This window comes from Triturus cristatus, chromosome 6 (genome assembly GCF_964204655.1).
Source record: "Triturus cristatus chromosome 6, aTriCri1.1, whole genome shotgun sequence".
In the NCBI taxonomy this organism is placed as follows: Eukaryota; Metazoa; Chordata; class Amphibia; order Caudata; family Salamandridae; genus Triturus; species Triturus cristatus.
This window is the reverse complement of record NC_140589.1, coordinates 3,545,381-3,567,239: the sequence shown is the minus strand read 5'-3', so window position 1 is coordinate 3,567,239 and position 21,859 is coordinate 3,545,381. Positions and strand designations below refer to the sequence as shown.

The following is a 21,859-nucleotide window of genomic DNA, read 5'->3' as shown; positions in this document are numbered from 1 at the left end:
ATAACATGAATACAATTCCAAGCATAGAGAGGTGGGCCAGACGCAAATAAACCGCTCCTAGAGGCCACGGATTCTCTGAGTCTAAAGCCAACTGAGAAAGGAGCGAACCCTTGGCTAATAACGATGCGGTTTATCCAAAAACATTCCACATGGTATTCCCTTTTCCGGGAGAAGAAAGCTCCTACTTGCCCCTACTTCCGCCTGTGGGCGCGGGTGGGGCGGGTGGGGCGGGTAGGGCAGAGGTCCAGCGTGACAGATGGAGGGGGCGCGATATCCTGGCGGGAGGGGGGGGGGGGGGGGCAGGAGATGGTTGAAGGTTTCACCTGCTCAGATTGGACCCATCGTTCCCACACCCGAATGCCTGACGGAACGCCGTTCCGGTAGAAGAGGTGCTGCCAGAACCAGAAACCCCCAGTGGCCACTCCAGGCGAGCTGTCTTCATCACTGATGTCACCCGTGTCCATCTCTCGCCACACATGTTATCAATGCTGGAAGAATCCGAGGCTGGGTGCCACATCTGGAGTGACGTGCACGGCCCAGTTCTCTCTATAAGTGTTCATCACTGGGCTGTCTTTCCAAGGCTAACTCGGGACCTGCCGGTTACCCACACGTATGTATGTGCTGATTGCATTAACCCAGCAAACGATCTCGTTAATATTCAAATCTGTGACCAAAAGATAACACAGACCTCGGCAACACGTGCATAAGCCCTCGAGCTACCTTACTGAAAGGGTGAACTGCCGTTCACAGTAGGATTTTTGCAGAAGGCACTTGAACCCGGTCAGCTTTCTTCTTGGAAAATGAGCCGAGCTCCGGATGTCCCCAAGAGAGGCCTGCGGCAGGGGGTTAACCCCTTCCTTGACATGGAGCTGAGAACTGCAGCTGAGATGCCACGGGCACACCAGGGAGTGACTGCTCGAAGGCACACCAGGGAGTGACTGCTCGGAGTGAGACCGTGGCCTGGAGTCCCGCATGGACTGCTGACCATGGGGAGTACTGGAGCAGCCTGTGAGTCCCCAAAACACCAGGTTTTGTAGCATGTTCTAGAGGCGGAACTTTGGAAGTGTGTGTGACGCACAGCTGTGTTATCTCGGTTTGTGGCGAGCACTGGTTGTAGCCAAAGGATGTGACACCGCTGGGCGTGGCCTGGGAGCCCTCAAAGAGGAAGAAAGCCCAGATTGAAGGCACAAGAGCGTGACGCAGGACCCCTCAGGAGTGCAGCATCATACCGCGGGCATAGCGCCTTGACTGCAGACCGCCAGTAACATGGGCACCGGATGCGCGTGGACAGGTGAGTTCCATCAGGGAATGTATGAGGGTTTTAAGGGATGTTCTGTGGGACAGAGAGGGAGCTCTGGGGAGCTCTGGAGGGCGCTGTCCGAGGCCAGGCTCATCCTCCGGGCTGTGGAGAGAGAGCGCTGCCCTCTGTGCTGGGGGGTTCGAGGCAACACATGGGCACTTGACACAGCTGCCCTATGGCTCACACGTCGGCACCTGGTGTCGGGGGCAGAGAAGACACTCACATCCTGGGGGACACAGGGACAGCCATGTGGACATTCCAGTGACCCTATACAAATCGAGAGACCTCAACCCATGAAACGACTACAATCGCATCGTTTCGAAGTGAGACATTGAGAAGGCGGGCACGGAGTCACAGTGTGCGAGTGTGGAGTCACAGTGTGCGAGTGTGGAGTCACAGTGTGCGAGTGTGGAGTCACAGTGTGCGAGTGTGGAGTCACAGTTGGCGAGTGTGGAGTCACAGTTGGCGAGTGTGTTTTTTGTTATTTCCATTCACACAGTAATGAGACTATGGGGCAGATTTATGAGCCCCTTGCGCCACTTTTGCGTCACTTTTAACATGGGAAAAGTGACGCAAAAGTGGCGCAAGGGGCTCATAAATCTGCCCCCAAATGTGGGAAGAAACGCATATGAATCTTGCGTCTTCATGCACCAAGCAATCAAGGCGCTAAATTCGGGTGGGGGTGGCGTCTTTCCAAGTGCATTATGGGTTGAAAACCTCCTGCTGCTTCATTCCTGTTGTCCAGCATTTGTAGACAACAATAAAAATGTCAAGATAACCCTGGTGGTTACTGTTCTTCATTGAGAGAGATCGGAGGTTTGTCTAGTGCATGGGTACTCACAAACTTTCTCTCTGGGGCCAAATTTACAGTGTGGTTTGTGGCTGAGGGCCGCACCGGTGGGGGTGGGGGCAGTGGGGGAGGAGGCGGGGCTAGAGCAAAAAAAAACCTATGACCATGAGGTTGAACACAGGCCCCTGCAGCGGACGCCTTCGTCCACTGAGCCACCAGACCCGGCATTCACACATCTTTATCTATCTATCTATCTCTCGCTCCGTCTCCCTCCCTCTCTCTCTCTCCCTCTGTCTTCCTCACTGTGTCTCCCTCTCTCTGTCTCCCTCCCTCTCTCTCCGTCTCCCTCCCTGTCACCCTCCCTCTCTCTGTCTCCCTCCCTCTCCCTCTCTCTGTCTCCCTCCCTCTGTCTGTCTCCCTCCCTCTGTCTCCCTCTTGTCTGTCTCAGTCTGTCTCCCTACCTCTCCCTCCCTCCCTCCCTCTATCCCTCCCTCCCTCTATCTCTCTCTCTCCCTCCCTCTGTCTCCCTCTCTGTGTTTGTCTCCCTTTATCTCTCTGTCTCCCTCCCTCCCTCCCTCCCTCTCTCTGTCTGTCTCCCTCCCTCCCTCTCTCTCCCTCCCTCTCTCTCTCTCCCTCCCTCTGTCTCCCTCTCTGTGTTTGTCTCCCTTTATCTCTCTGTCTCCCTCCCTCCCTCCCTCCCTCCCTCCCTCTCTCTGTCTGTCTCCCTCCCTCCCTCTCTCTCCCTCCCTCTCTCTCCCTCCCTCTCTCTCTCTCCCTCTCTCTCTGCCTCCCTCCCTCCCTATCCCTCCCTGTCTCCCCCTGTCTCCGTCTCCCTATGTCTCCCTTCCTATGTGTCCCTGTCTCCTTCTCTATCTCTCTCACCGTCTGTCTCCCTCCCTCTCTCCATCTCCCTCCCTCTGTCCCACTCCCTCCCTCTGTCTCCCTCTCTCCGTCTCCCTCCATCTGTCTCACTCTGTCTCACTCTGTCTCACTCACTCTGTCTCCCTTTCTCTCTGTCTCCCTCTCTCTCTCCGTCTCCCTCCCTCTCTACCTCCGTCTCCCTCCCTCTCTAACTCTGTCTCCCTCCCACTCTCTCTCCGTCTCCCTCCCTCTCTCTATCACTCTCTCTCTCCCCCTCTGTCTCACTCACTCTGTTTGTCTCCCTTTCTCTGTCTGCCTGTCTCCTTCTCTCTCTCTCTCCGTCTGTCTCCCTCCCTCTCTCCATCTTTCTCCCTCCGTCTGTCTCCCTCCCTCTGTCTCCCTCCCTCTCCCTCTCTGTCTCCCTCCCTCTCTCTGTCTCCCTCCCTCTGTCTCCCTCTCTCTCTCCGTCTCCCTCCCTCTCTCTCTCTCTCTGAATCACTGTTTGTCTCCCTTTCGCTCTCCCTCCCTCCCCCTCTGTCTCCCTGTCTGTCTCCCTCTGTCTTCCCCCTCTCCCTCTGTCTTCCTCCCTCTGCGCACTGTCTTCCTCCCCCTGTCACCTCACCTGCTGCTCTCACTCCCTGCTGCCCTCCATCACCTCACCCTGCTGTCCTCCTCACCCTTTGACACCTCACCCGCGCTGAGACAGCTTCCGAGAACACACACAGCCCCCGCCGCACCCAAGTACTTAACAGGTGTTTTAAAAACCATTCACTTGTTAATGAGGCTTTATTGTATTTCACCTCTTCTTAGCGCCCCTGCATCAGGGGCGCTAAGAAGAGGTGAAATTCAACAAAGCCTCATTTACAAGTTAATGGTCTTTAAAAGAAATCGCCCGGGCACCAGAAGCTCCACGCTGCTGCAACCGGCGATGTAAAAAACACACAGGTATGATGTCTGTAAGGTCCGCGGGCCGCCACGGAAGGCTTGCCGGGCCGGGCCGCCGCCGGCCCGCGGGCCGTACTATGAGTACCCGTGGTCTAGTGGAAGGTTAGACTCATGGTAGGGTAGCCACAGTGGGTTAATGTGCCTGCTGCAAAGAACGCGTACCATGCAGGTCACAAAGTACATATAATGTAAATAGGTCAGCGGGTCACTGCTTTTGTCTGAGAGATTCTTTTGTTACTTGCAGTTTATGAGCTAAAATCCGAACATAGAAAAATGTCATCTGGTACCTTTGGTAGCCTCATCTGTGGCGGCAGAAGGCACAGCGAGAGGGCCCTGTGCAGTCTGGGATTCCTCATTTGAAGCCCATCGCCCACCCGCGCCAACTGTGATCTGCGACTATCGCGATTAACCCCACAGTCGGGCTCCGATGATACGTCAGTTCGTGAGGCCTCGACATTCAAAACACAATAAAGGGAAGCAGTGATCGAAGTGGGGAAAAAAGGAGGAAAACTGTGGGCGGAGAATCAGAGGGCGAGACTTGGGTCTGTGGGTGGAGTCTGAGCTGTGGCAGAAAGAGGAAAACTTCCCTACTTTTAGCATTTGTTTGGCATTTCACTGACCAGTTACAGTGTGTTACGTTATTTAATGTAACCAATAAATACACACGTTTATTTAAGGTTTAAAATGAGTTATTGACATTAAAATACATTCACAAAGAGGGATATGCTTCGATCACAGAATGTCCCAAATACGCTTAAATGTGGAATCACAAGCCATCTGTCTCCGCGCCGTGCCGTCTCTGTCATCAGCACTTCTCCTCCCTTTTTCCACAAGAGCAGCTCAAACGTGAATGGTCAAGGTGCCCCGGCTCACCTGGTGACCGTGCTGGCTAGATTGCATAAGGATAATTATGCCCAGGTTAGGTGGGGGGTAAATGGGGAACTGACGGAGAGGATTCCGATTGATCGTGGGGTGCGCCAGGGGTGTGTCCTCGCCCCCGCATTGTTCCCTCTGTATATTAACGATGTGGTGAGTTGTCTATTGGATTGTAAAAATGACGCCCCTTCAGTGAATAATACAAAAGTGCCCATTTTGCTATTTGCCGATGATTCATTATTAATTTCCACTGCTCCAAGGGGTTTACCTGTTTTACTGAACACATTCTTGAGCTTCTGCAAGGAGAGGACTCTGGAACGGAACACTACGAAAACTACATTTATGGTGCTCAGTAAATCAAGGGCTGGCATACGACAGGTTAAGATCAAATGTGAACCCCTGGATCGAGTAAAAGATTTTGATTACTTGGGCATTGGCATAAATGAGTCACTTCGTTGGGAATTCCAGCTGCGGAAGAGTCTCCTAACATTATGTCAGAGATCGAAATCTGTTTTAAGATTTTTTTTTAAATCCTACACTCAACCCCTCTCCCCGGCCCTTGAAATATACAGTGCAAAGGCCCAAAATGGCGCACTGTATGGAGCGGAGATCTGGGGGTTCACTCTTGTAAATCAGTTAACGACCTGTGAGAACAACTGTGCCAGGGTTTGATTGTACTACCTGTCACAACACCACGTATTCCACTTTTTTGTGATCTTGGGTTAAAACGAATTGGTGATCTTCCCTTAAACCCTTAACCTATTGGTTGCGTCTATGGACTACTCGCCAACAAATTGAATATCGTAACTCTTTATGGGAGGTACTGACACTTAACGGAGCTAAACAACTCCCCTGGTTTAAGCACATCGCTAAATGGTGCAAGTTATTGAACCTAATGGGTCTATGGGAGTATCCAGAAAGGGCTACCAGTCGTGACATTTTGTCTCTCAAAGCTACTTACTGGAAGGTGGTGGGCGAGCACTATATGAACAACCCAACTAGCGGCCAGTTAACTACAAACTTCCTAATCATAAAATCTTGCTTCCTATTTGAACCGTTCCTTGACCTGATCTCGCCCCCTCTTGCTAAAAGCTTGGACATCAGGTTTAGTATGGTAATCTGTAATTCCGGGGAAAGAGGCGAGGGGCCCAACTATAGAAACCTGCCCGGCATGCTGCGCAGCTGCCGAAACGGAAGAACATATTCTGTTCGTCTGCCCCAAGTAAAGGCAAGTACGCAGGAGATGGATTAGACCTATATGCCTCCAGTATTAGGAAGTACCAGAGGGCATTTAGAATTTTAAAAACAGACACATCTGGACCAATTGTGTTTTCTCTTAGTCGTTTTCTGTTATCTTTTTGGTTGATTAGTAAACAAGCATTTGCAATGCACTAGGTCTCGCATTTACGCGAGTTTAAGCTATTGGCATTGTAAATGACACTGCCTTTTATTTAAGTTTTAAAAAAGAAAACAAAAATAAAAGGCATTGTTATTTGTAATGTGAATAGCTCAAACTTGCGTAAATGCGAGACCTATTGCATTGCAAATGCTTGTTCTGCAAATGTAGAGGGGAGTAGAATTACGTGGTGTCAAGTAGAGTGGAAATATGCAGTGTGAAATTATGATGTGTAGGGTGAAATTATGTGGCATGAAAGTATGTTGAGTGGCTTGGAACTGTGTGGCATGGAGCTGAATTGTGAGATGTGGAATTGATTGGCGTGGTGTGGCATAGACTGCAATTGTATGGAAATGAATTATGTTACCTGGAGTTAAATTATGTGGCATGGTGTGGAATTAAGGGATGTGGTGTGGAATTAGTTGGCATGGCGTGGAGTAGGATTATATGGTGTGGTGTGGAATTGTGTGGAGTGGAATTGTGTGGCATGGAATTGTGTGGCATGGAATTGTGTTGAGAGGAATGGAAGTATGTGTCATGGAATGGAGTGGAAATATGTGACATGGAATGAAATTATGTGGTGGACTTGAATTATGTGCCGCTAAGTGCAATTATGTTATTGAGTGGATTCATTAATAGTGGAGTGGAATTATGTGGCATGGAATTACTTTCCATGGAGTGTAATTATGTGGTATGGCATGGAATTAATTGGTGGGGATTTGTGTGGTGTGGCCTAGAATTGTGGGGTGTTGAGGGAAATTGTGAGACATGGAATTGTGTGGCGTGGTATGCAATTGTGTGACATGGAGTGCAATTCTGTGGAGAGGAAGTATGGGGGTGGAGTGGAATTATGTGATGTGGTGTGGAATTATGGGGTGTGGTATGGAATTATGTGGCATGGAATTGTGTGCCATGGAATGGAATTATGTGGTGTGGAATTATTTTGCATTCACTGAGATAGACATGTTACTGTGTGGCGTGAACTACAATTATGTGACGTGGTGTGCAATTGTGTGGAGAGGAATTCAGTGCCGTGAAGTGGAATTATGTGACATGGTGTGAAATCAAGTGGTGTGGCATAGAATTAGGTGGCAAGGAGTGGAATTATGCTCCGTGGAGTAGAATTATGAGATGTGACATGGAATGGTCTGGCATGGAATTGTGTGGTGTGGAGTTGTGTGGTGTGAAATTATGTTGGTTTAGGGAGATTAAGTTTAGGTGGTACAGTGTGGTACAATGTGGAATTATGTGGTATGGAGTGGAATTATGTCTCATGGAGTGGAATTATGTAGCATGATGTGGAGTCGTGATGTTGCATGGAGTGAAATTATGTGGGATGGAGTTGAATTGTGTGGCATGGATTTGTGGGGTGTTGACTAGTGGAATTATGTGGTGTAGAGTAGAATTAGGTGGCGTGAAATTATGTGGAGAAGAATTGTGTTGCATGGAATTGTTTGGCATGGTATTGTGCGGCATTGAGAGGATTGGAATTATGCGACATGGAGTGGAATTATGTGGCTTGGATTGGAAATATGAGGGTGGAGTGCACTTAGGTGGCATGGAGTTGAATTGTGTGGTGCAGAATTGTGTTGCATGGAGTGTAATTGTGTTGACTGGAGTGCAATTGTGCAACGTGGAATTGTGTGGCGTGAAATGCAATTGTGTGATGTGGAGTGCAATTGGGTGACATGGAGTGTCACTGAGTGGAGTGGAAATCATATAGCATGGAGTGGAATTATGTGACATGGTAATGAATTGTGTGGTGTTGAGTGGAATTACGTGCCGTGGAATTATGTGGCATGGAGCCGAATTATGTTGATTTGAATTGTGTGGCATGGCATTACATGCCATGGATTGGATTTAAGTGGCGCAGAATTATTTGGCATGGAATTGTGTGGTGTGAAATTGTATGGCGTGCAATTGTGTGCCATGGAGTGAAATTTTGAGACATGGAATTGTGAGGAGTGCCACTGTGTGACATGGAGTGCAATTGTGTGGAGTGGGATTAAGTGATGTGGGGTGGAATTATGTGAGGTGGTGTGGAATTATGTGGTGTGGAGGGAAAGTGTGTGGCATATAGTAGAATTATGTGGCATGGATTTATGTGATGTGCAATTGTATCGCATGGCAAGGAATTGAGTTGAGTGGAAATATGTTGAGCTGAATTATGTGGCACGAAAGGGAAGAGGCATTATGTGACACAGAGTGGAATTATGTTGTAGGGAGTGAAATTATGTGGCATAGTATGTGGCATGATGTGGAATTATATGTTGTGCACTGAAGTGGAATTATGTGGTATGGAGTAGAATTATGTGGCATGGAATTGTGTGAGTGGAAATTTGTGGCATGAGTGGAATTATGAGATGTGGAATTGGTTGGCATGGAACTGCGAGGCCTTGAGTGGTGTGGAATTATGTGGCATGGGGTGAAATGATGTGGTATGGAGTGGATTGAAAATAGGTGAAGTGGAATTATGTGACTTGGAGGGGTAATATATGGCATGAAATTATGTGGTGTGGAGTTGAATTACGTTGCGTGGAACTTGGTTGCGTGGGATTCTGTGGCGTGGAGTCGAATTGTGAGACATGGAATTGTGCAGCATGGAGAGCAATTGTGTGGCATGAAGGGCAGATGTGTAACTTGGAGTGCAATTGTGTGATGTGGAATGCCATTGTGTGGAGTGGAGTCATGTAGGGAGGAGTGGAATTATGTTACACTTTGTTGAATTATGTGGTGTTCTGTCAAATTATGTGGCATGATGTGGAGTGGCATTATGTGATGTGGAGTAGAATTATGTGACATAGAATTGTGTAGCATGGCGTGGAATTGTGTTGCATTGAGTGGTGTAAAATGATGTGGCATATAATAAAGCATAATTATGTATAGAGGATTTGAGCTCACTGATGGATTGTTATTCAGCTGCTCACTGCAGCTATTGTAATCAATTGCTCTTAAATGCACATCGGAGGTCAGCGAAATTAATTTAAACCGCCTTCCTTTTCTTAAGTCATGGAAACAGCTGTATTTGTGTTCATATTTTTCAAAAATGTCTGTAATTCATTTAAAACAAACGACGTTTTCGGCAAAACTCACACACGCTGGCGACTGTTTTTTCAGGAACATATATTTCCCGAGAGATATTTACCCACGCGTGTAAAAGCGTGAAAGTGAGGGTTTCAGAATATTGCTGGTACGGATTACTCAAAACATGCATTTCAAACTCAAACTACAGCAGCAATTTGTCAGAATTACTCTCTTCCCCGTGCCTCCAGACAAGATGCGTCATCGTGCATCTTACGTCTCAATGTGCATGGGGCAGTTCTCTGGTTCACACGCCACCAGTTTATCAACTGAAGCAGCAACCAGTGCCTGTGCGCTTATCCCCAACGCCATTTCAGGAACAAGGCACTTGCGGGATCCGTAGATGTGCTTAATGAAAGAAACGCTAACAAGCAAACATTGGCATAGGTACTGAAGATAGCCCCAACCCCCCCCCCACCTAGTTTAAAATAGCCCCCCCTTAAAGTGTGTATGTAATAGCGCCCCTGACAGCAGATGCAGTGTTTTAAACTTTGATTGGAGAGCTCTGGGGCCAGCATGCATTGGCACGGTGTGATGGTCACTCGTAAAGAAGAACCCACGCGTGCCGGCAGGAACGCCAGTGTAATTAGTGTTGTCAGAGGGAGAACACGTGGAAAGTATGCGGCCAGGAAAGTGTGAGAATGAGCCGGTTAAAGCAGGGAGAGAGGCAGAGATGGAGAGGGAGGGAACACGGAGAGCTGTGAATGCAAAGAAAGATGTAGCGGTGAGAAAAGGAAGGGTGTAAAAGAGGAAGGTATTTCACGGGTTGCTGATAGCAGGGAGAACGGATAAAGGCAGAGGAGGAGTGAAAGAGGTGAAGCTGGCGAAAGATGAGGAGGGAGCAGGGTGTATGCTCAGAGCTTTGTCATAATGTGTGCTATTAAACGCTGCAGGGTGGCACGACTTGATGGGCAGTGCTCACGAGAGCACACCGACACCCAAACACATGGCATGTGACTCGTGTCGGTTTGTACAGATTTCTATCTGATTTTCGTAGTGTTTAGCATTATTGGGGCCCCATATGTCATTTAAGTGCCTGCTGCTTGTTTCCTCTGACAGACGGTCACTTGAGAGCAATGTATCGGAGTTCGGAGCTGATCAATAACGTGTCCACAGGACCCGATGTGTTCTCGGTTCAGAGGGGAAACAGCAATTAAGGAGGATTTCTCTGTCTCCCTTCACGCCCAGGGAGGAGGGAGATGCGAGCAGAGCATCAAAGGGCTGGGTGAGAAGGGAGGGGGGAATGCAAGGGTCAAAGCGGCGAAAGTGAAAGTAATCGAGCAGAGCATCAAAGGACTGGGTGAGAAGGGAGGGGGGAATACAATTAGCAGAGGAGCAGCTGTGCACGTGCATGTGATCTCGTGCACTCAAGGTTTAGGCCAGCGTGGGTAGCACTTTGAAAATCCCACATATAAAATGTCTCTTCGAGCCTTTGGCTCGCGAGACCTAAAAATGTCTTTGTTAATCATGACACCATTTTACAACTATCCTTTTATTATATATATGTATCTTACATCTTTAGCTGACTTACATGGTTTAGTTTCCATCTGCTTGGTGACTGCATAGTGCCCCTCCCCTGGCAGGATTAGATTGGTGGTACATGTATTTATGTTCTTAAAATGATTCAAGATGTCATTTGTGTTTGCGGTTGCAATGGTTTATTGCTATTTTAATTGTAGATATATTTACGTTTTGTTCCTTGTTTACTTTGATGTTTTTTTTACAAATGACTGAATAAAGTTATGATGATGATGATGGTGAGCGGCGCAGTCACATGACAATCACCCCTGGCACCTTCAGGTGCCATATGTCAACACAGGCTTAATAACAGCAACGAAAAACGATTTTGTAGAAAATAAGGAGTCAGTGGACTCCGCTCAAATATTATGGGAGGCTTACGAGGCAGTTATTAGGGGCCAGGGCGTCTCATTAATAGCCGGCCACAAGAAGGAAAGGCAGAAACAATTGATAAAAATCTGGAAATTAGAAACAGAATTCCAAACATCAGGGTCCCCAGATATGCTTCACAGGCTAAAGATTCGGCAGAGAATATACAGACATTGCTGAGGAGGCAGCAGAAGTGCAGAATCGAGCGTCACAACATCTTGTTTTTGAGGTTAGAGATAAATGGTAGACGCTTTTGGAGTGTGTTATGAGCGTCTACACTTCATCTCAACTGATCTCTTGGGCGGATGCGCAGGGGCTCCTAGTCACTATGTGTAGGAGAGTAGGGTCTGCTATCCTATGGTCACCCCAAATTTTTTCTTTTTGCTTCACTGGTTTTTGACATATTGAGGCTGTGGGCCTGCTAATCAGACCCCCAGCCTGCTGTTCTCTCTAACTAAATTGACACTATGCACCCTAGGTGCATAACCAATTGGAATTGGATCACCCTGTGAGCCCCTGTACCAGTGTACACTAGGTACCCAGGGCATTGGTGTATCTAAGGCCTGCCAGGGGCTGAAGCATGTATTATGCCACCCCAGGCTTGGCCTAACAAATTTGACACAACTGGCTGATCACTCAGCTGGGGTAAGTTGGTGTAACCACCTCTTACTTAGGTGTAGTATACCTATACCTAACCTTAAATGGGACACCTGGTAACCTATAAGTCACTCCTATGGCAGGCCTTGACAATCCTGAAGGCAGAGTGCTTGGTTCCATGTGAGATGGTGCTCTGGCATGAGCTGAGCCTGTCTGGAGTGGTCGGAACAACTTCCTTCTACCGTTTCCAGATATCGTCATACCATATACTCTTAAGTGCATTATGAACCTCGCGGTTAAATGCTATCTTTGGTTTGGCTTTATCAAAACATGTCGAGTAAGGTGTCATACGAATTGGAATACTAACCCCTCGCCAATTCTGGCGACGGGGTTAGCATTCCACCCTTCTAGAGGGACACGACATGTACAGTACCTGAAACCTGGGTAAAATCAGACATAGCCTCAGCTCCACAAAATGGATGCTGCCACCACAGACACAAGTCGGCCCTCCTGCTGCTGGGAGTCCTTCCAGCTTGGGAGACGTGGACAAAGGGTTTCCTGCCAGGGGAGGTGCGAGCACCACCCCAGACAGGATTTTGTGTATTGGTCAGGTAGGGCTTGAATGGAATCAGACATGCCTGAGGCTCACAAGGAGCCTCGGTGCATATGCCAGTTCAAACCGGTCCTGGGGCACACCAGCCCCGGACCTGGGGCGAGCTGGACAAAGGATTGGGGGTGTAACCACCCCCCTTCCTGGTCCGACCCTTAGGGAGGGACCTAGCAGGTAGTCCGGCCCCTAGAATCCGCTTAAAGGTAGGAGCTGTGTCCTAAGACTTCAGACATCCTGGAATCAACTTAACCACAAGAAGAAGACGGGAACTTCGATGCTCTGCTGCACAGAGGACAGAAGGAAATCGCCCCTATGGGCAGGGAGTGACCATCTTGCTAACGCAAACACCAACCAGCAATTCGTTGTCTGCTTTGCCGCCGCCTCCCGCCGGAGCCCGAGCCCAGAGCCTGACAAGACCTGGACCTCCAGACCTCTCACAGCCCGATCTACAGTCCCTGCAAAGAAGAAACCCGTGGAGGCACCGAGACACGTGGAGCCAGCCATCTTGGAAAGACACTTGACAAGCTGCAAGCGCAACAACAGAGGCTCCCTCCGAGTTGTGCTTTGGGTCCTGAGAAGCCCAACATCCGAGCAGCATCTGCACCAAAGGTGAGCCCTCCAGCATCTCCACGATCTGCGTGGGGCCCCTCTGCATCTTGCAACTCGACGCGCCTGCCCGGTCCCTGGCCTGTTGGCTAGTGGCCATTTTGGCGACCCACTTTGAAAACTGCGATGCTGGTCTGGTTGCTCCAGACTGGCCCCTGCTTCCCTCCAAAGGAGCAGCCCCTCTGACCTTACTGGTCAGAGCCAACAGCTTTCTTCGATTCCTGCAACTCCTGCTTTTGCCAAGGCTTGTTTGCTTCCTTTGAGTTGCCGACACCGCCGACAGTGAGAGCCTGCGTGGGACAGCTCGTGAACCGACTCCTGGACGTTGTTGACCTTCAGGGACCACGTGGCTGTGGAGACAAGCTACACCTCATCACCTGTTTGCACCCGACATCGCCTGGTACCTACCTGGTGCCACGCCGGTCACTGGCTAGTGACTGTGAACACTGTCCCCTCTGCTTTCAGGTCTTCTACAACTCCGATCCACTCTTGGATCCACCGCATCTCTTCTGGACCGACCGACTGCAGCATCTTTGTCGTCAGGCTCAATTGAATCGATAGAAGAAACCCGACGCACTTCGAGACCTATGCACCCGCTTCCTGTGGGTGAGGTAAAGCTGGCACTCCAGTGCCCAAGTGTAGAGAAACATCTCTAGTGTCTGGGTTTTGAATCTTAAATTCGTAGTCCATCCAGAAGACCCTTCTAGCAGTAACTTTTGAACTTTTACGCACCCATTGAAAACCTATGGGAGCACGCGTGTAACTTTCCTCACTGCACACGCGACCCGTGGACCTCCTGGTCACTAACTGAAGTTAGCTCCTTGTAGGCCCAGCGATTCTAGAGGCCCTAGGTCTTTTCCCTTTCCGGTTCGTGGTACTTATACCACTATTTTAGTATATGGTTTGATAGGCCACCAGGGCCTATCCATATAAAGTGCAACTTCTGTATATTATAACATTGTCTTGTTTAACGATTTTTGCTCCTGTGCTTATAAAGAGTCTAGGGGATACTTTGAGTAATAAATACATATATATTTTGAATATATATCTGTGTGGTGTCCTTTCATTGGTATAAAGGGGGGTTACATATGGTAAAACAGCTGGCTTAACACGCTTTAACGAGTTTAGCCTCAAAGACTGCTTAGCCTACGCTACCACTACGGCAGCTACACCGAAAAGGTTGACTTACAACCACACCATAAGGGTTGCTTGGCATGATACAAGGTGGTCACTTTAACTAGTGAACAGCATATACCAGGCCAACTTCTCACATTGGTGAGCAGCGGTTGGATTTGAGCTTGCTGTGTTTTACCTCTGTAATCTCTTTGTTACCAATTGAAAGATCATACAGGTACCTTTAGGTACATATAAAACAAGATTAGATATACTTAAGTTCTACTGAACTTAGTTGTTGTAGAGCAAAGGGAGTAGCACACCCTGACTACAACTACTAGATAGGTTTAGTAGGTAAACCCAAGTGTAGGTAGATTGCAACACATCCACCCACACTTAAGAGCAATGGCTGGGGCAGAGGGGTCCAATGTACCCATCTCTGTCGAGAGTGACCCCCCGAGGGCACCATCCATCTTTGCTACCCTAAACCAAAATGAGCTCAGGCAGTTGGCAAATATCAGGGGCCTTAAACAGCCCAAGAACCCTACTTCTGCTGAACTCAGAGAACTCTTGCAAACTGATGAAGATCAGAGAGCTCTCAAGAAAGCCTCCCAGTTAGGCCCCTTAGGGACTGGAACAGGAGGCCCCCCTTCTGAAGATGCTACTGAGGTACCCCTTTCCAATAGTCACCCCTTAGATGAGAATCATACTACAGAGGATGAAAGTGATAAGGGTACTGAGACAGAAGGTAGTGGGGATGAAGGGAGAACTAGCCCAGTGCCAAGTGTTATACGTGGCCCAGCTAACCTAAGGCTACTGGGGACTGACAATGGGGTCACCCCATTGGATCTCCCTAGTGGACTTAACCAAGGGTTTGGGAGGCAGAGGAACCACTCAGGTGGCTCTAATACTTCTCATGCCTCTAGAGGCTCTCAAGCTCACTCCAGGAGAAGGATGACCACCCCTCAGAGGAGGGAACATGAGGCCAGAATGCAGGAAGCTCAGCTGAGAATCAGGAGACAGGAGCTAGAAGTAGGTCTGATGGAAGAGAAACTGAGTAAGGCTAGGCAACCTAGAGAGAGTGGGTCTATACCCACTGGTGGCAGCATTGTCCCTAAGGACAAAGATAGGGTCTTTGACAATAGGAACCTGTCCAAGGTTGTGCCCCCCTACAAAAGTGGGGATGATATCCACAAGTGGATGACTGCTCTTGAGAGAGCCTGCAAAGTGCAGCAGGTTCCTGAAGACCAGTGGGCAGCAATCTTATGGCTCTCCTTTGAAGGAAGAGGCAGAGATAGACTACTCACTGTTAGGGAGGAGGATGTCAGAAACTACAGAGCCCTGAAGAGTGTCCTAGTTGATGGGTTAGGCTTAACCACTGAACAGTACAGGTTAATGTTCAGAGACACCCAGAAGACACAGACTCAGGACTGGTCTGAATACATTGAATGTGCCACTAAGGCTTTGGAGGGTTGGTTGCTGGGAAGTAAGGTATCTGATTATACAGGATTGTACAATTTGATGATGAGAGAACAGATTTTAAATAACTGACAGAACCAGCAACTGCATCAACACTTGGTTGACTCAGATCTGACCTCTCCCCAAGAATTGGGAAAGAAGGCAGACAAATGGGTCAGAACCAGGGTTAAGCAAAAGAACCAGAACCAGGGCCAAGGGGGTGATCAGAAGAAAACAGACCAAAAGGGTGGAGATCAGAAATCCAAAGACCAGAAGTCTTCAACAGGGCCCCAAACTAGTACTAACGAGGGTGGGTCCCAACAACCTAAAGGGAAGAAGAAAGAAGGTCCAAAGAAACCCTGGTGCAAGTCTTGCAAGAATACAACTCACTGGACTAGTGATTGTAAGAAGGGTGGAGCCCCCAACACTGTTGCCCCTAAGGCACCTGCTCCCAGTACTACTGTTAGCAGTGTTGGTCCCCAGACAAAGGGTGTAGTGGGAATCACTATGGGAACTGAAGGAGATTCTGACTTAGACAGAACCCTGACACAGGCAGTCTTGATCTGTGATGGGGACATGGATTTGTCCCTGACTGTGAGCCCCAGTAACCTGGGCAAGTACAGACAGACTCCTTTAATAAATGAAAAAGTGGCTCAAGCCTACAGGGACACATGTGCCAGTGTCACTATGGTGACACCAGGCTTTGTGGACCCTGGACAGTACATACCAGGTAAGAATTACCTGGTGACCAATGCCAGCAATGCCACTACTTCACATAGTGTGGCAGTTGTTAACTTCTCATGGGGAGGGGTAACTGGCCTCAAAAGGGTTGTGGTTAGTGCAGACCTCCCAGTAGAATGTTTGTTGGGCAATGACCTAGAGAGTTCTCTATGGTCAGAAGTGGAGTACAGGACACATGCAGAGATGTTAGGTATATCACCACATGTCCTTGCTGTGACCAGGTCACAGGCCAAAAAGTGCCTTACTGAACCACAGGTCTTGGATCCTGGAACAATGGACCAAGCACCTACCAAGAAGAAGAACAGGAGGGTTAAGGCTGTGCCTTCCCCCCTGCCTCCAAGTGATGATCAGCCTTCCCCGGAAGATGATCTAGAGATCCCTGAAGGAACTGTCCCTGAAGAGCTTGAACCTGATCAGGTTGAGTTTCTGGGGACAGGGGGACCTTCCAGGGCTGACTTGGGGCAGGCTCAGTTATCCTGTCCATCTCTTGAACCCCTCAGACAGCTGGCTGCTGCTGAGGCTGCTGGGAATGCTCAAGGTACCCATAAAGTGTATTGGGATGATGGGCTCCTTTATTCAGAGGCTAGAGACCCCAAGCCTGGTGCAACCAGGAGGTTGGTTATACCTCTGCAATTTAGGGGCTTCCTTCTTACCTTGGCCCATGATATTCCTCTAGCAGGACACTTAGGCCAGAACAAGACTTGGGACAGGCTTGTCCCTCACTTTCACTGGCCTCACATGAATGAAGATACCAAGGAGTTTTGTCGCTCCTGTGTGATCTGCCAAGCCAGTGGCAAATCAGGTGGCACAACAAAGGCCCCCCTAATACCACTACCTGTGGTGGGGGTTCCCTTTGAAAGAGTGGGAATAGATATAGTGGGTCCCATGGATCCTCCCACTGCATCTGGGCACAGATTTATACTGGTGGTAGAGGATCATGCCACCAGGTATCCAGAGGCAATTCACCTTAGGACCACTACAGCTCCTGTTGTGGCCAGGGCCCTGCTGGGAGTATTCTCCAGAGTGGGGTTTCCTAAGGAGGTGGTTTCTGACAGAGGTACCAACTTCATGTCAGGATACTTGACAGCTATGTCGAAGGAATGTGGTGTCAACTACAAGTTCACCACCCCTTATCACCCACAATGCAATGGGCTTGTTGAGAGATTCAACAAGACCCTAAAGGGTATGATCAAAGGATTACCTGAAAAGCTCAGGCGAAGATGGGACATCCTTCTACCCTGCCTTCTGTTTGCTTACAGAGAGGTCCCACAAAAAGGAGTTGGCTACAGCCCCTTTGAATTGTTGTTTGGGCACCCTGTGAGAGGCCACTATGTTTAGTGAAGGAAGGATGGGAGTTACCTCTCAAAAAGCCTAAACAAGACATAGTGGACTATGTACTTGGTCTCCGCTCCAGGATGGCTGAGTATATGGAGAAGGCATCCAAAAACCTTGAGGCGAGCCAGGCCTTACATAAAGCTTGGCATGACCAAAAGGCTGTCTTGGTTGAGTTTCAGCCAGGACAGAATGTATGGGTGTTGGAGCCAGTGGCCCCAGCAGCACTCCAAGACAAATGGTCTGGACCCCATACAATCCTGGAAAAGAAGGGAGAGGTTACCTACTTGGTGGACCTAGGAACTCCCAGGAGTCCCCACAGGGTACTCCATGTTAACAGGTTAAAGGCATATGTTGACAGGGCAGGCATGGGCTTGCTCATGGCTACAGATGAGGGACAGGAGGAAGAGAGTGACCCTCTCCCAGACTTGTTGTCTCAGAACCCTGAAGATGGCTCAGTTAAAGGAGTGACCCTTGGAGGCAACCTCACTGATCATCAGCAGATTGAATGTAGACAGGTTCTACAATCATTTCAGCATATGTTTTCATTGATACCTAGTCAAACTGACTGGTGTACCCATGTGGTGGACACTGGTGACAGTCTGCCTGTAAAGAACAAGCTTTACAGACAACCTGACCACGTCAGGGACTGTATAAAGGCTGAGGTACACAAAATGCTGGAACTGGGGGCCCGATTCACAGAACAAACTTAAGACTAAATCCTAAACTTAGTACCATTCTGGTATTCACAGAATGCACTTAGTACTTCTGGTATTCACAGAATGAACTTACTACTTTTGCTATTCACAGAATGAACTTAGTACTTTTGCTATTCACAGAATGGATTTACGACTCCTAAACTTACGTCCGCACTCGGGCCGGAAATTCCGGCCCGGAGGCGGAGCTTCCGGCCCGGAGGCGGAGCTTCCGGCCCGGAGGCGGGGCTTCCGGGCCGGAGGCGGAGCTTCCGGCCCGGAGGTGGGGATTCCGGCCGATTTAGCTATGGCTGAAATCTCCACCTCCGGGCCGGAAGCTCCGCCTCCGGCCCGGAAGCTCCGCCTCCGGGCCGGAAGCCCCGCCTCCGGGCCGGAAGCTCCGCCTCCGGGCCGGAATTTCCGGCCCGAGTGCGGACGTAAGTTTAGGAGTCGTAAATCCATTCTGTGAATAGCAAAAGTACTAAGTTCATTCTGTGAATAGCAAAAGTAGTAAGTTCATTCTGTGAATACCAGAAGTACTAAGTGCATTCTGTGAATACCAGAATGGTACTAAGTTTAGGATTTAGTCTTAAGTTTGTTCTGTGAATCGGGCCCTGGGTGTCATTGAGCCCTCAGAGAGCCCCTGGGCTAGCCCAGTGGTTCTGGTCCCCAAACCTCACACCAAAGATGCAAGAGAGAGATGAGGTTCTGTGTGGATTACAGAGGACTCAATGCTGTCACTAGGTCAGATGCACATCCTATTCCAAGGGCAGATGAGCTCATAGATAAACTGGCTTCTGCTAAGTTTTTGAGCACATTTGATTTGACAGCTGGCTATTGGCAAATCAGGTTAGCTGAGGAGTCCAAGGCCAAAGCAGCATTCTCAACCCCAGGTGGGCACTATCAATTTGTGGTGATGCCCTTTGGTCTGGAGAATGCACCTGCCACCTTCCAAAGGTTGGTGAATCAAGTCCTTACTGGGTTGGATGACTTTTGTGCAGCATATCTTGATGACATTGCTGTCTTTAGCTCCACCTGGGAGGATCACCTGATCCACCTGAAGAAGGTACTTGAGGCTCTGCAAAAGGCAGGCCTCACTATCAAGGCTACTAAGTGCCAGATAGGGCAGAGTAAGGTTGTGTATTTGGGCCACCTTGTAGGTGGAGGCCAAGTTCAACCACTGGAGAGTAAGATACAATCCATCAAGGACTGGTCCCCTCCAACCACCCAGACTCAAGTTCGAGCTTTCTTGGGCTTGACTGGGTAGTACAGGAAGTTTGTTAAGAACTATGGATCCATTGTGACTCCTCTTAATGATCTGACATCCAAGAAGATGCCCAAAAAGGTTCAGTGGACAGTAAGCTGTCAAAAGGCATTTGATGACCTGAAGAAGGCCATGTGCTCTGCACCTATCCTGAAAAGTCCTGACTACTCCAAAGAGTTTATTGTCCAAACAGATGCTTCTGAGTTGGGTGTGGGAGCTGTGCTGTCACAACTTAATGTAGATGGTCAAGACCAACCGATTGCTTTTATTAGCAGAAGGTTGACCCCCAGAGAGAAGAATTGGTCAGCTATTGAGAGGGAGGCCTTTGCTGTGGTGTGGGCCCTGAAGAAGCTGAGGCCATACTTGTTTGGCACTCACTTCAAGATTCAGACCGACCATAAGCCCCTCTTGTGGCTAAATCAGATGAAGGGTGAAAACCCCAAACTGCTTAGGTGGTCCATTTCCCTACAGGGGATGGACTTTACAGTGGAGCACCGGCCAGGTACAGACCATGGGAATGCAGATCGTCTCTCCAGGTACTTCCACTTAGGACATGAAGACGAGACTGGTCAAGGCTAGTTTAATGTCCCTGCGTTTGGGGGGGGGGGGTTGTGTAGGAGAGTAGGGTCTGCTATCCTATGGTCACCCCAAATTTTTTCTTTTTGCTTCACTGGTTTTTGACATATTGAGGCTGTGGGCCTGCTAATCAGACCCCCAGCCTGCTGTTCATTCTAACTAAATTGACACTATGCACCCTAGGTGCATAACCAATTGGAATTGGATCACCCTGTGAGCCTCTATACCAGTGTACACTAGGTACCCAGGGCATTGGTGTATCTGAGGCCTGCCAGGGGCTGAAGCATGAATTATGCCACCCCAGGCTTGGCCTAACAAATTTGACACAACTGGCTGATCACTCAGCTGGGGTAAGTTGGTGTAACCACCTCTTACTTAGGTGTAGTATACCTATACCTAACCTTAAATGGGACACCTGGTAACCTATAAGTCACTCCTATGGCGGGCCTTGACAATTCTGAAGGCAGAGTGCTTGGTTCCATGTGAGATGGTGCTCTGGCATGAGCTGAGCCTGTCTGCAGTGGTCGGAACAACTTCCTTCTACCGTTTCCAGATATCGTCATACCATATACTCTTAAGCGCGGTTAAATGCTATCTTTGGTTTGGCTTTATCAAAACATGTAAGGTGTCATACGAATTGGAATACTAACCCCTCGCCAATTCTGGCGACGGGGTTAGCATTCCACCCTTCTAGAGGGACATGACATGTACAGTACCTGAAACCCGGGTAAAATCAGACATAGCCTCAGCTCCACAAAATGGATGCTGCCACCACAGACACAAGTCTGCCTTCCTGCTGCTGGGAGTCCTTCCAGCTTGGGAGAAGTGGACAAAGGGTTTCCTGCCAGGGGAGGTGCGTGCACCACCCCAGACAGGATTTTGTGTATTGGTCAGGTAGGGCTTGAATGGAATGAGACATGCCTGAGGCTCACAAGGAGCCTCGGTGCATATACCAGTTCGAGCCGGTCCTGGGGCACACCAGCCCCGGACCTGGGGCGAGCTGGACAAAGGATTGGGGGTGTAACCACCCCCTTTCCTGGTCCCACCCTTAGGGAGGGACCTAGCAGGTAGTCCGGCCCCTAGAATCCGCTTAAAGGTAGGAGCTGTGTCCTAAGACTTCAGACATCCTGGAATCAACTTAACCACAAGAAGAAGACGGGAACTTCGACGCTCTGCTGCACAGAGGACAGAAGGAAATCTCCCCTATGTTCAGGGAGTGACCATCTTGCTAACGCAAGCACCAACCAGCTATTCGACGTCTGCTTTGCCGCCGCCTCCCGCTAGAGCCCGAGCCCAGAGCCTGACAAGACCTGAACCTCCAGACCTCTCACCGCCCGATCCACAGTCCCTGAAAAGAAGGAACCTGTGGAGGCACCGAGACACGTGGAGCCAGCCATCTTGGAAGACCGACGACAAGCTGCAAGCGCAACAGCAGAGGCTCCCTCCAAGTTGTGCTTTGGGTCCTGAGAAGCCCAACCACCGAGCAGCATCTGCACCAAAGGTGAGCCCTCCAGCATCTCCACAATCTGCGTGGGGCCCCTCTGCACTTTGCACCTCGACGCGCCTGCCCTGTCCCTGGCCCGTTGGCTAGTGGCCATTTTGGCGACCTAACTTGAAATCAATGATGCTGGTCTGGTTGCTCCAGACTGGCCCCAGCTGCTCTCCAAATGAGCAGCCCCTCTGACCTTGCTGGTCAGAACAATCAGCTTTCCTCTCTTTCCACAACTCCTG

General features: G+C 49.4%; 1 protein-coding gene across 2 annotated transcripts in view; it reads left to right on the top strand.

The window, feature by feature from the left end:
- Positions 1-1,092: 1,092 nt before the first annotated feature.
- LOC146813618 (chitotriosidase-1-like) overlaps positions 1,093-21,859 on the top strand; it is a 256,567-nt gene continuing 235,800 nt past the window's right edge. The window contains exon 1 of one of the 2 annotated variants that reach the window (XM_085610097.1): positions 1,093-1,291. In XM_085610097.1, coding sequence (XP_085466223.1) covers positions 1,267-1,291 — 25 coding nt within the window. In that variant the 5' untranslated portion in view covers positions 1,093-1,266. The remainder of the gene's footprint in view (positions 1,292-21,859) is intronic. The other variant, XM_085610096.1, reaches the window with a different exon arrangement.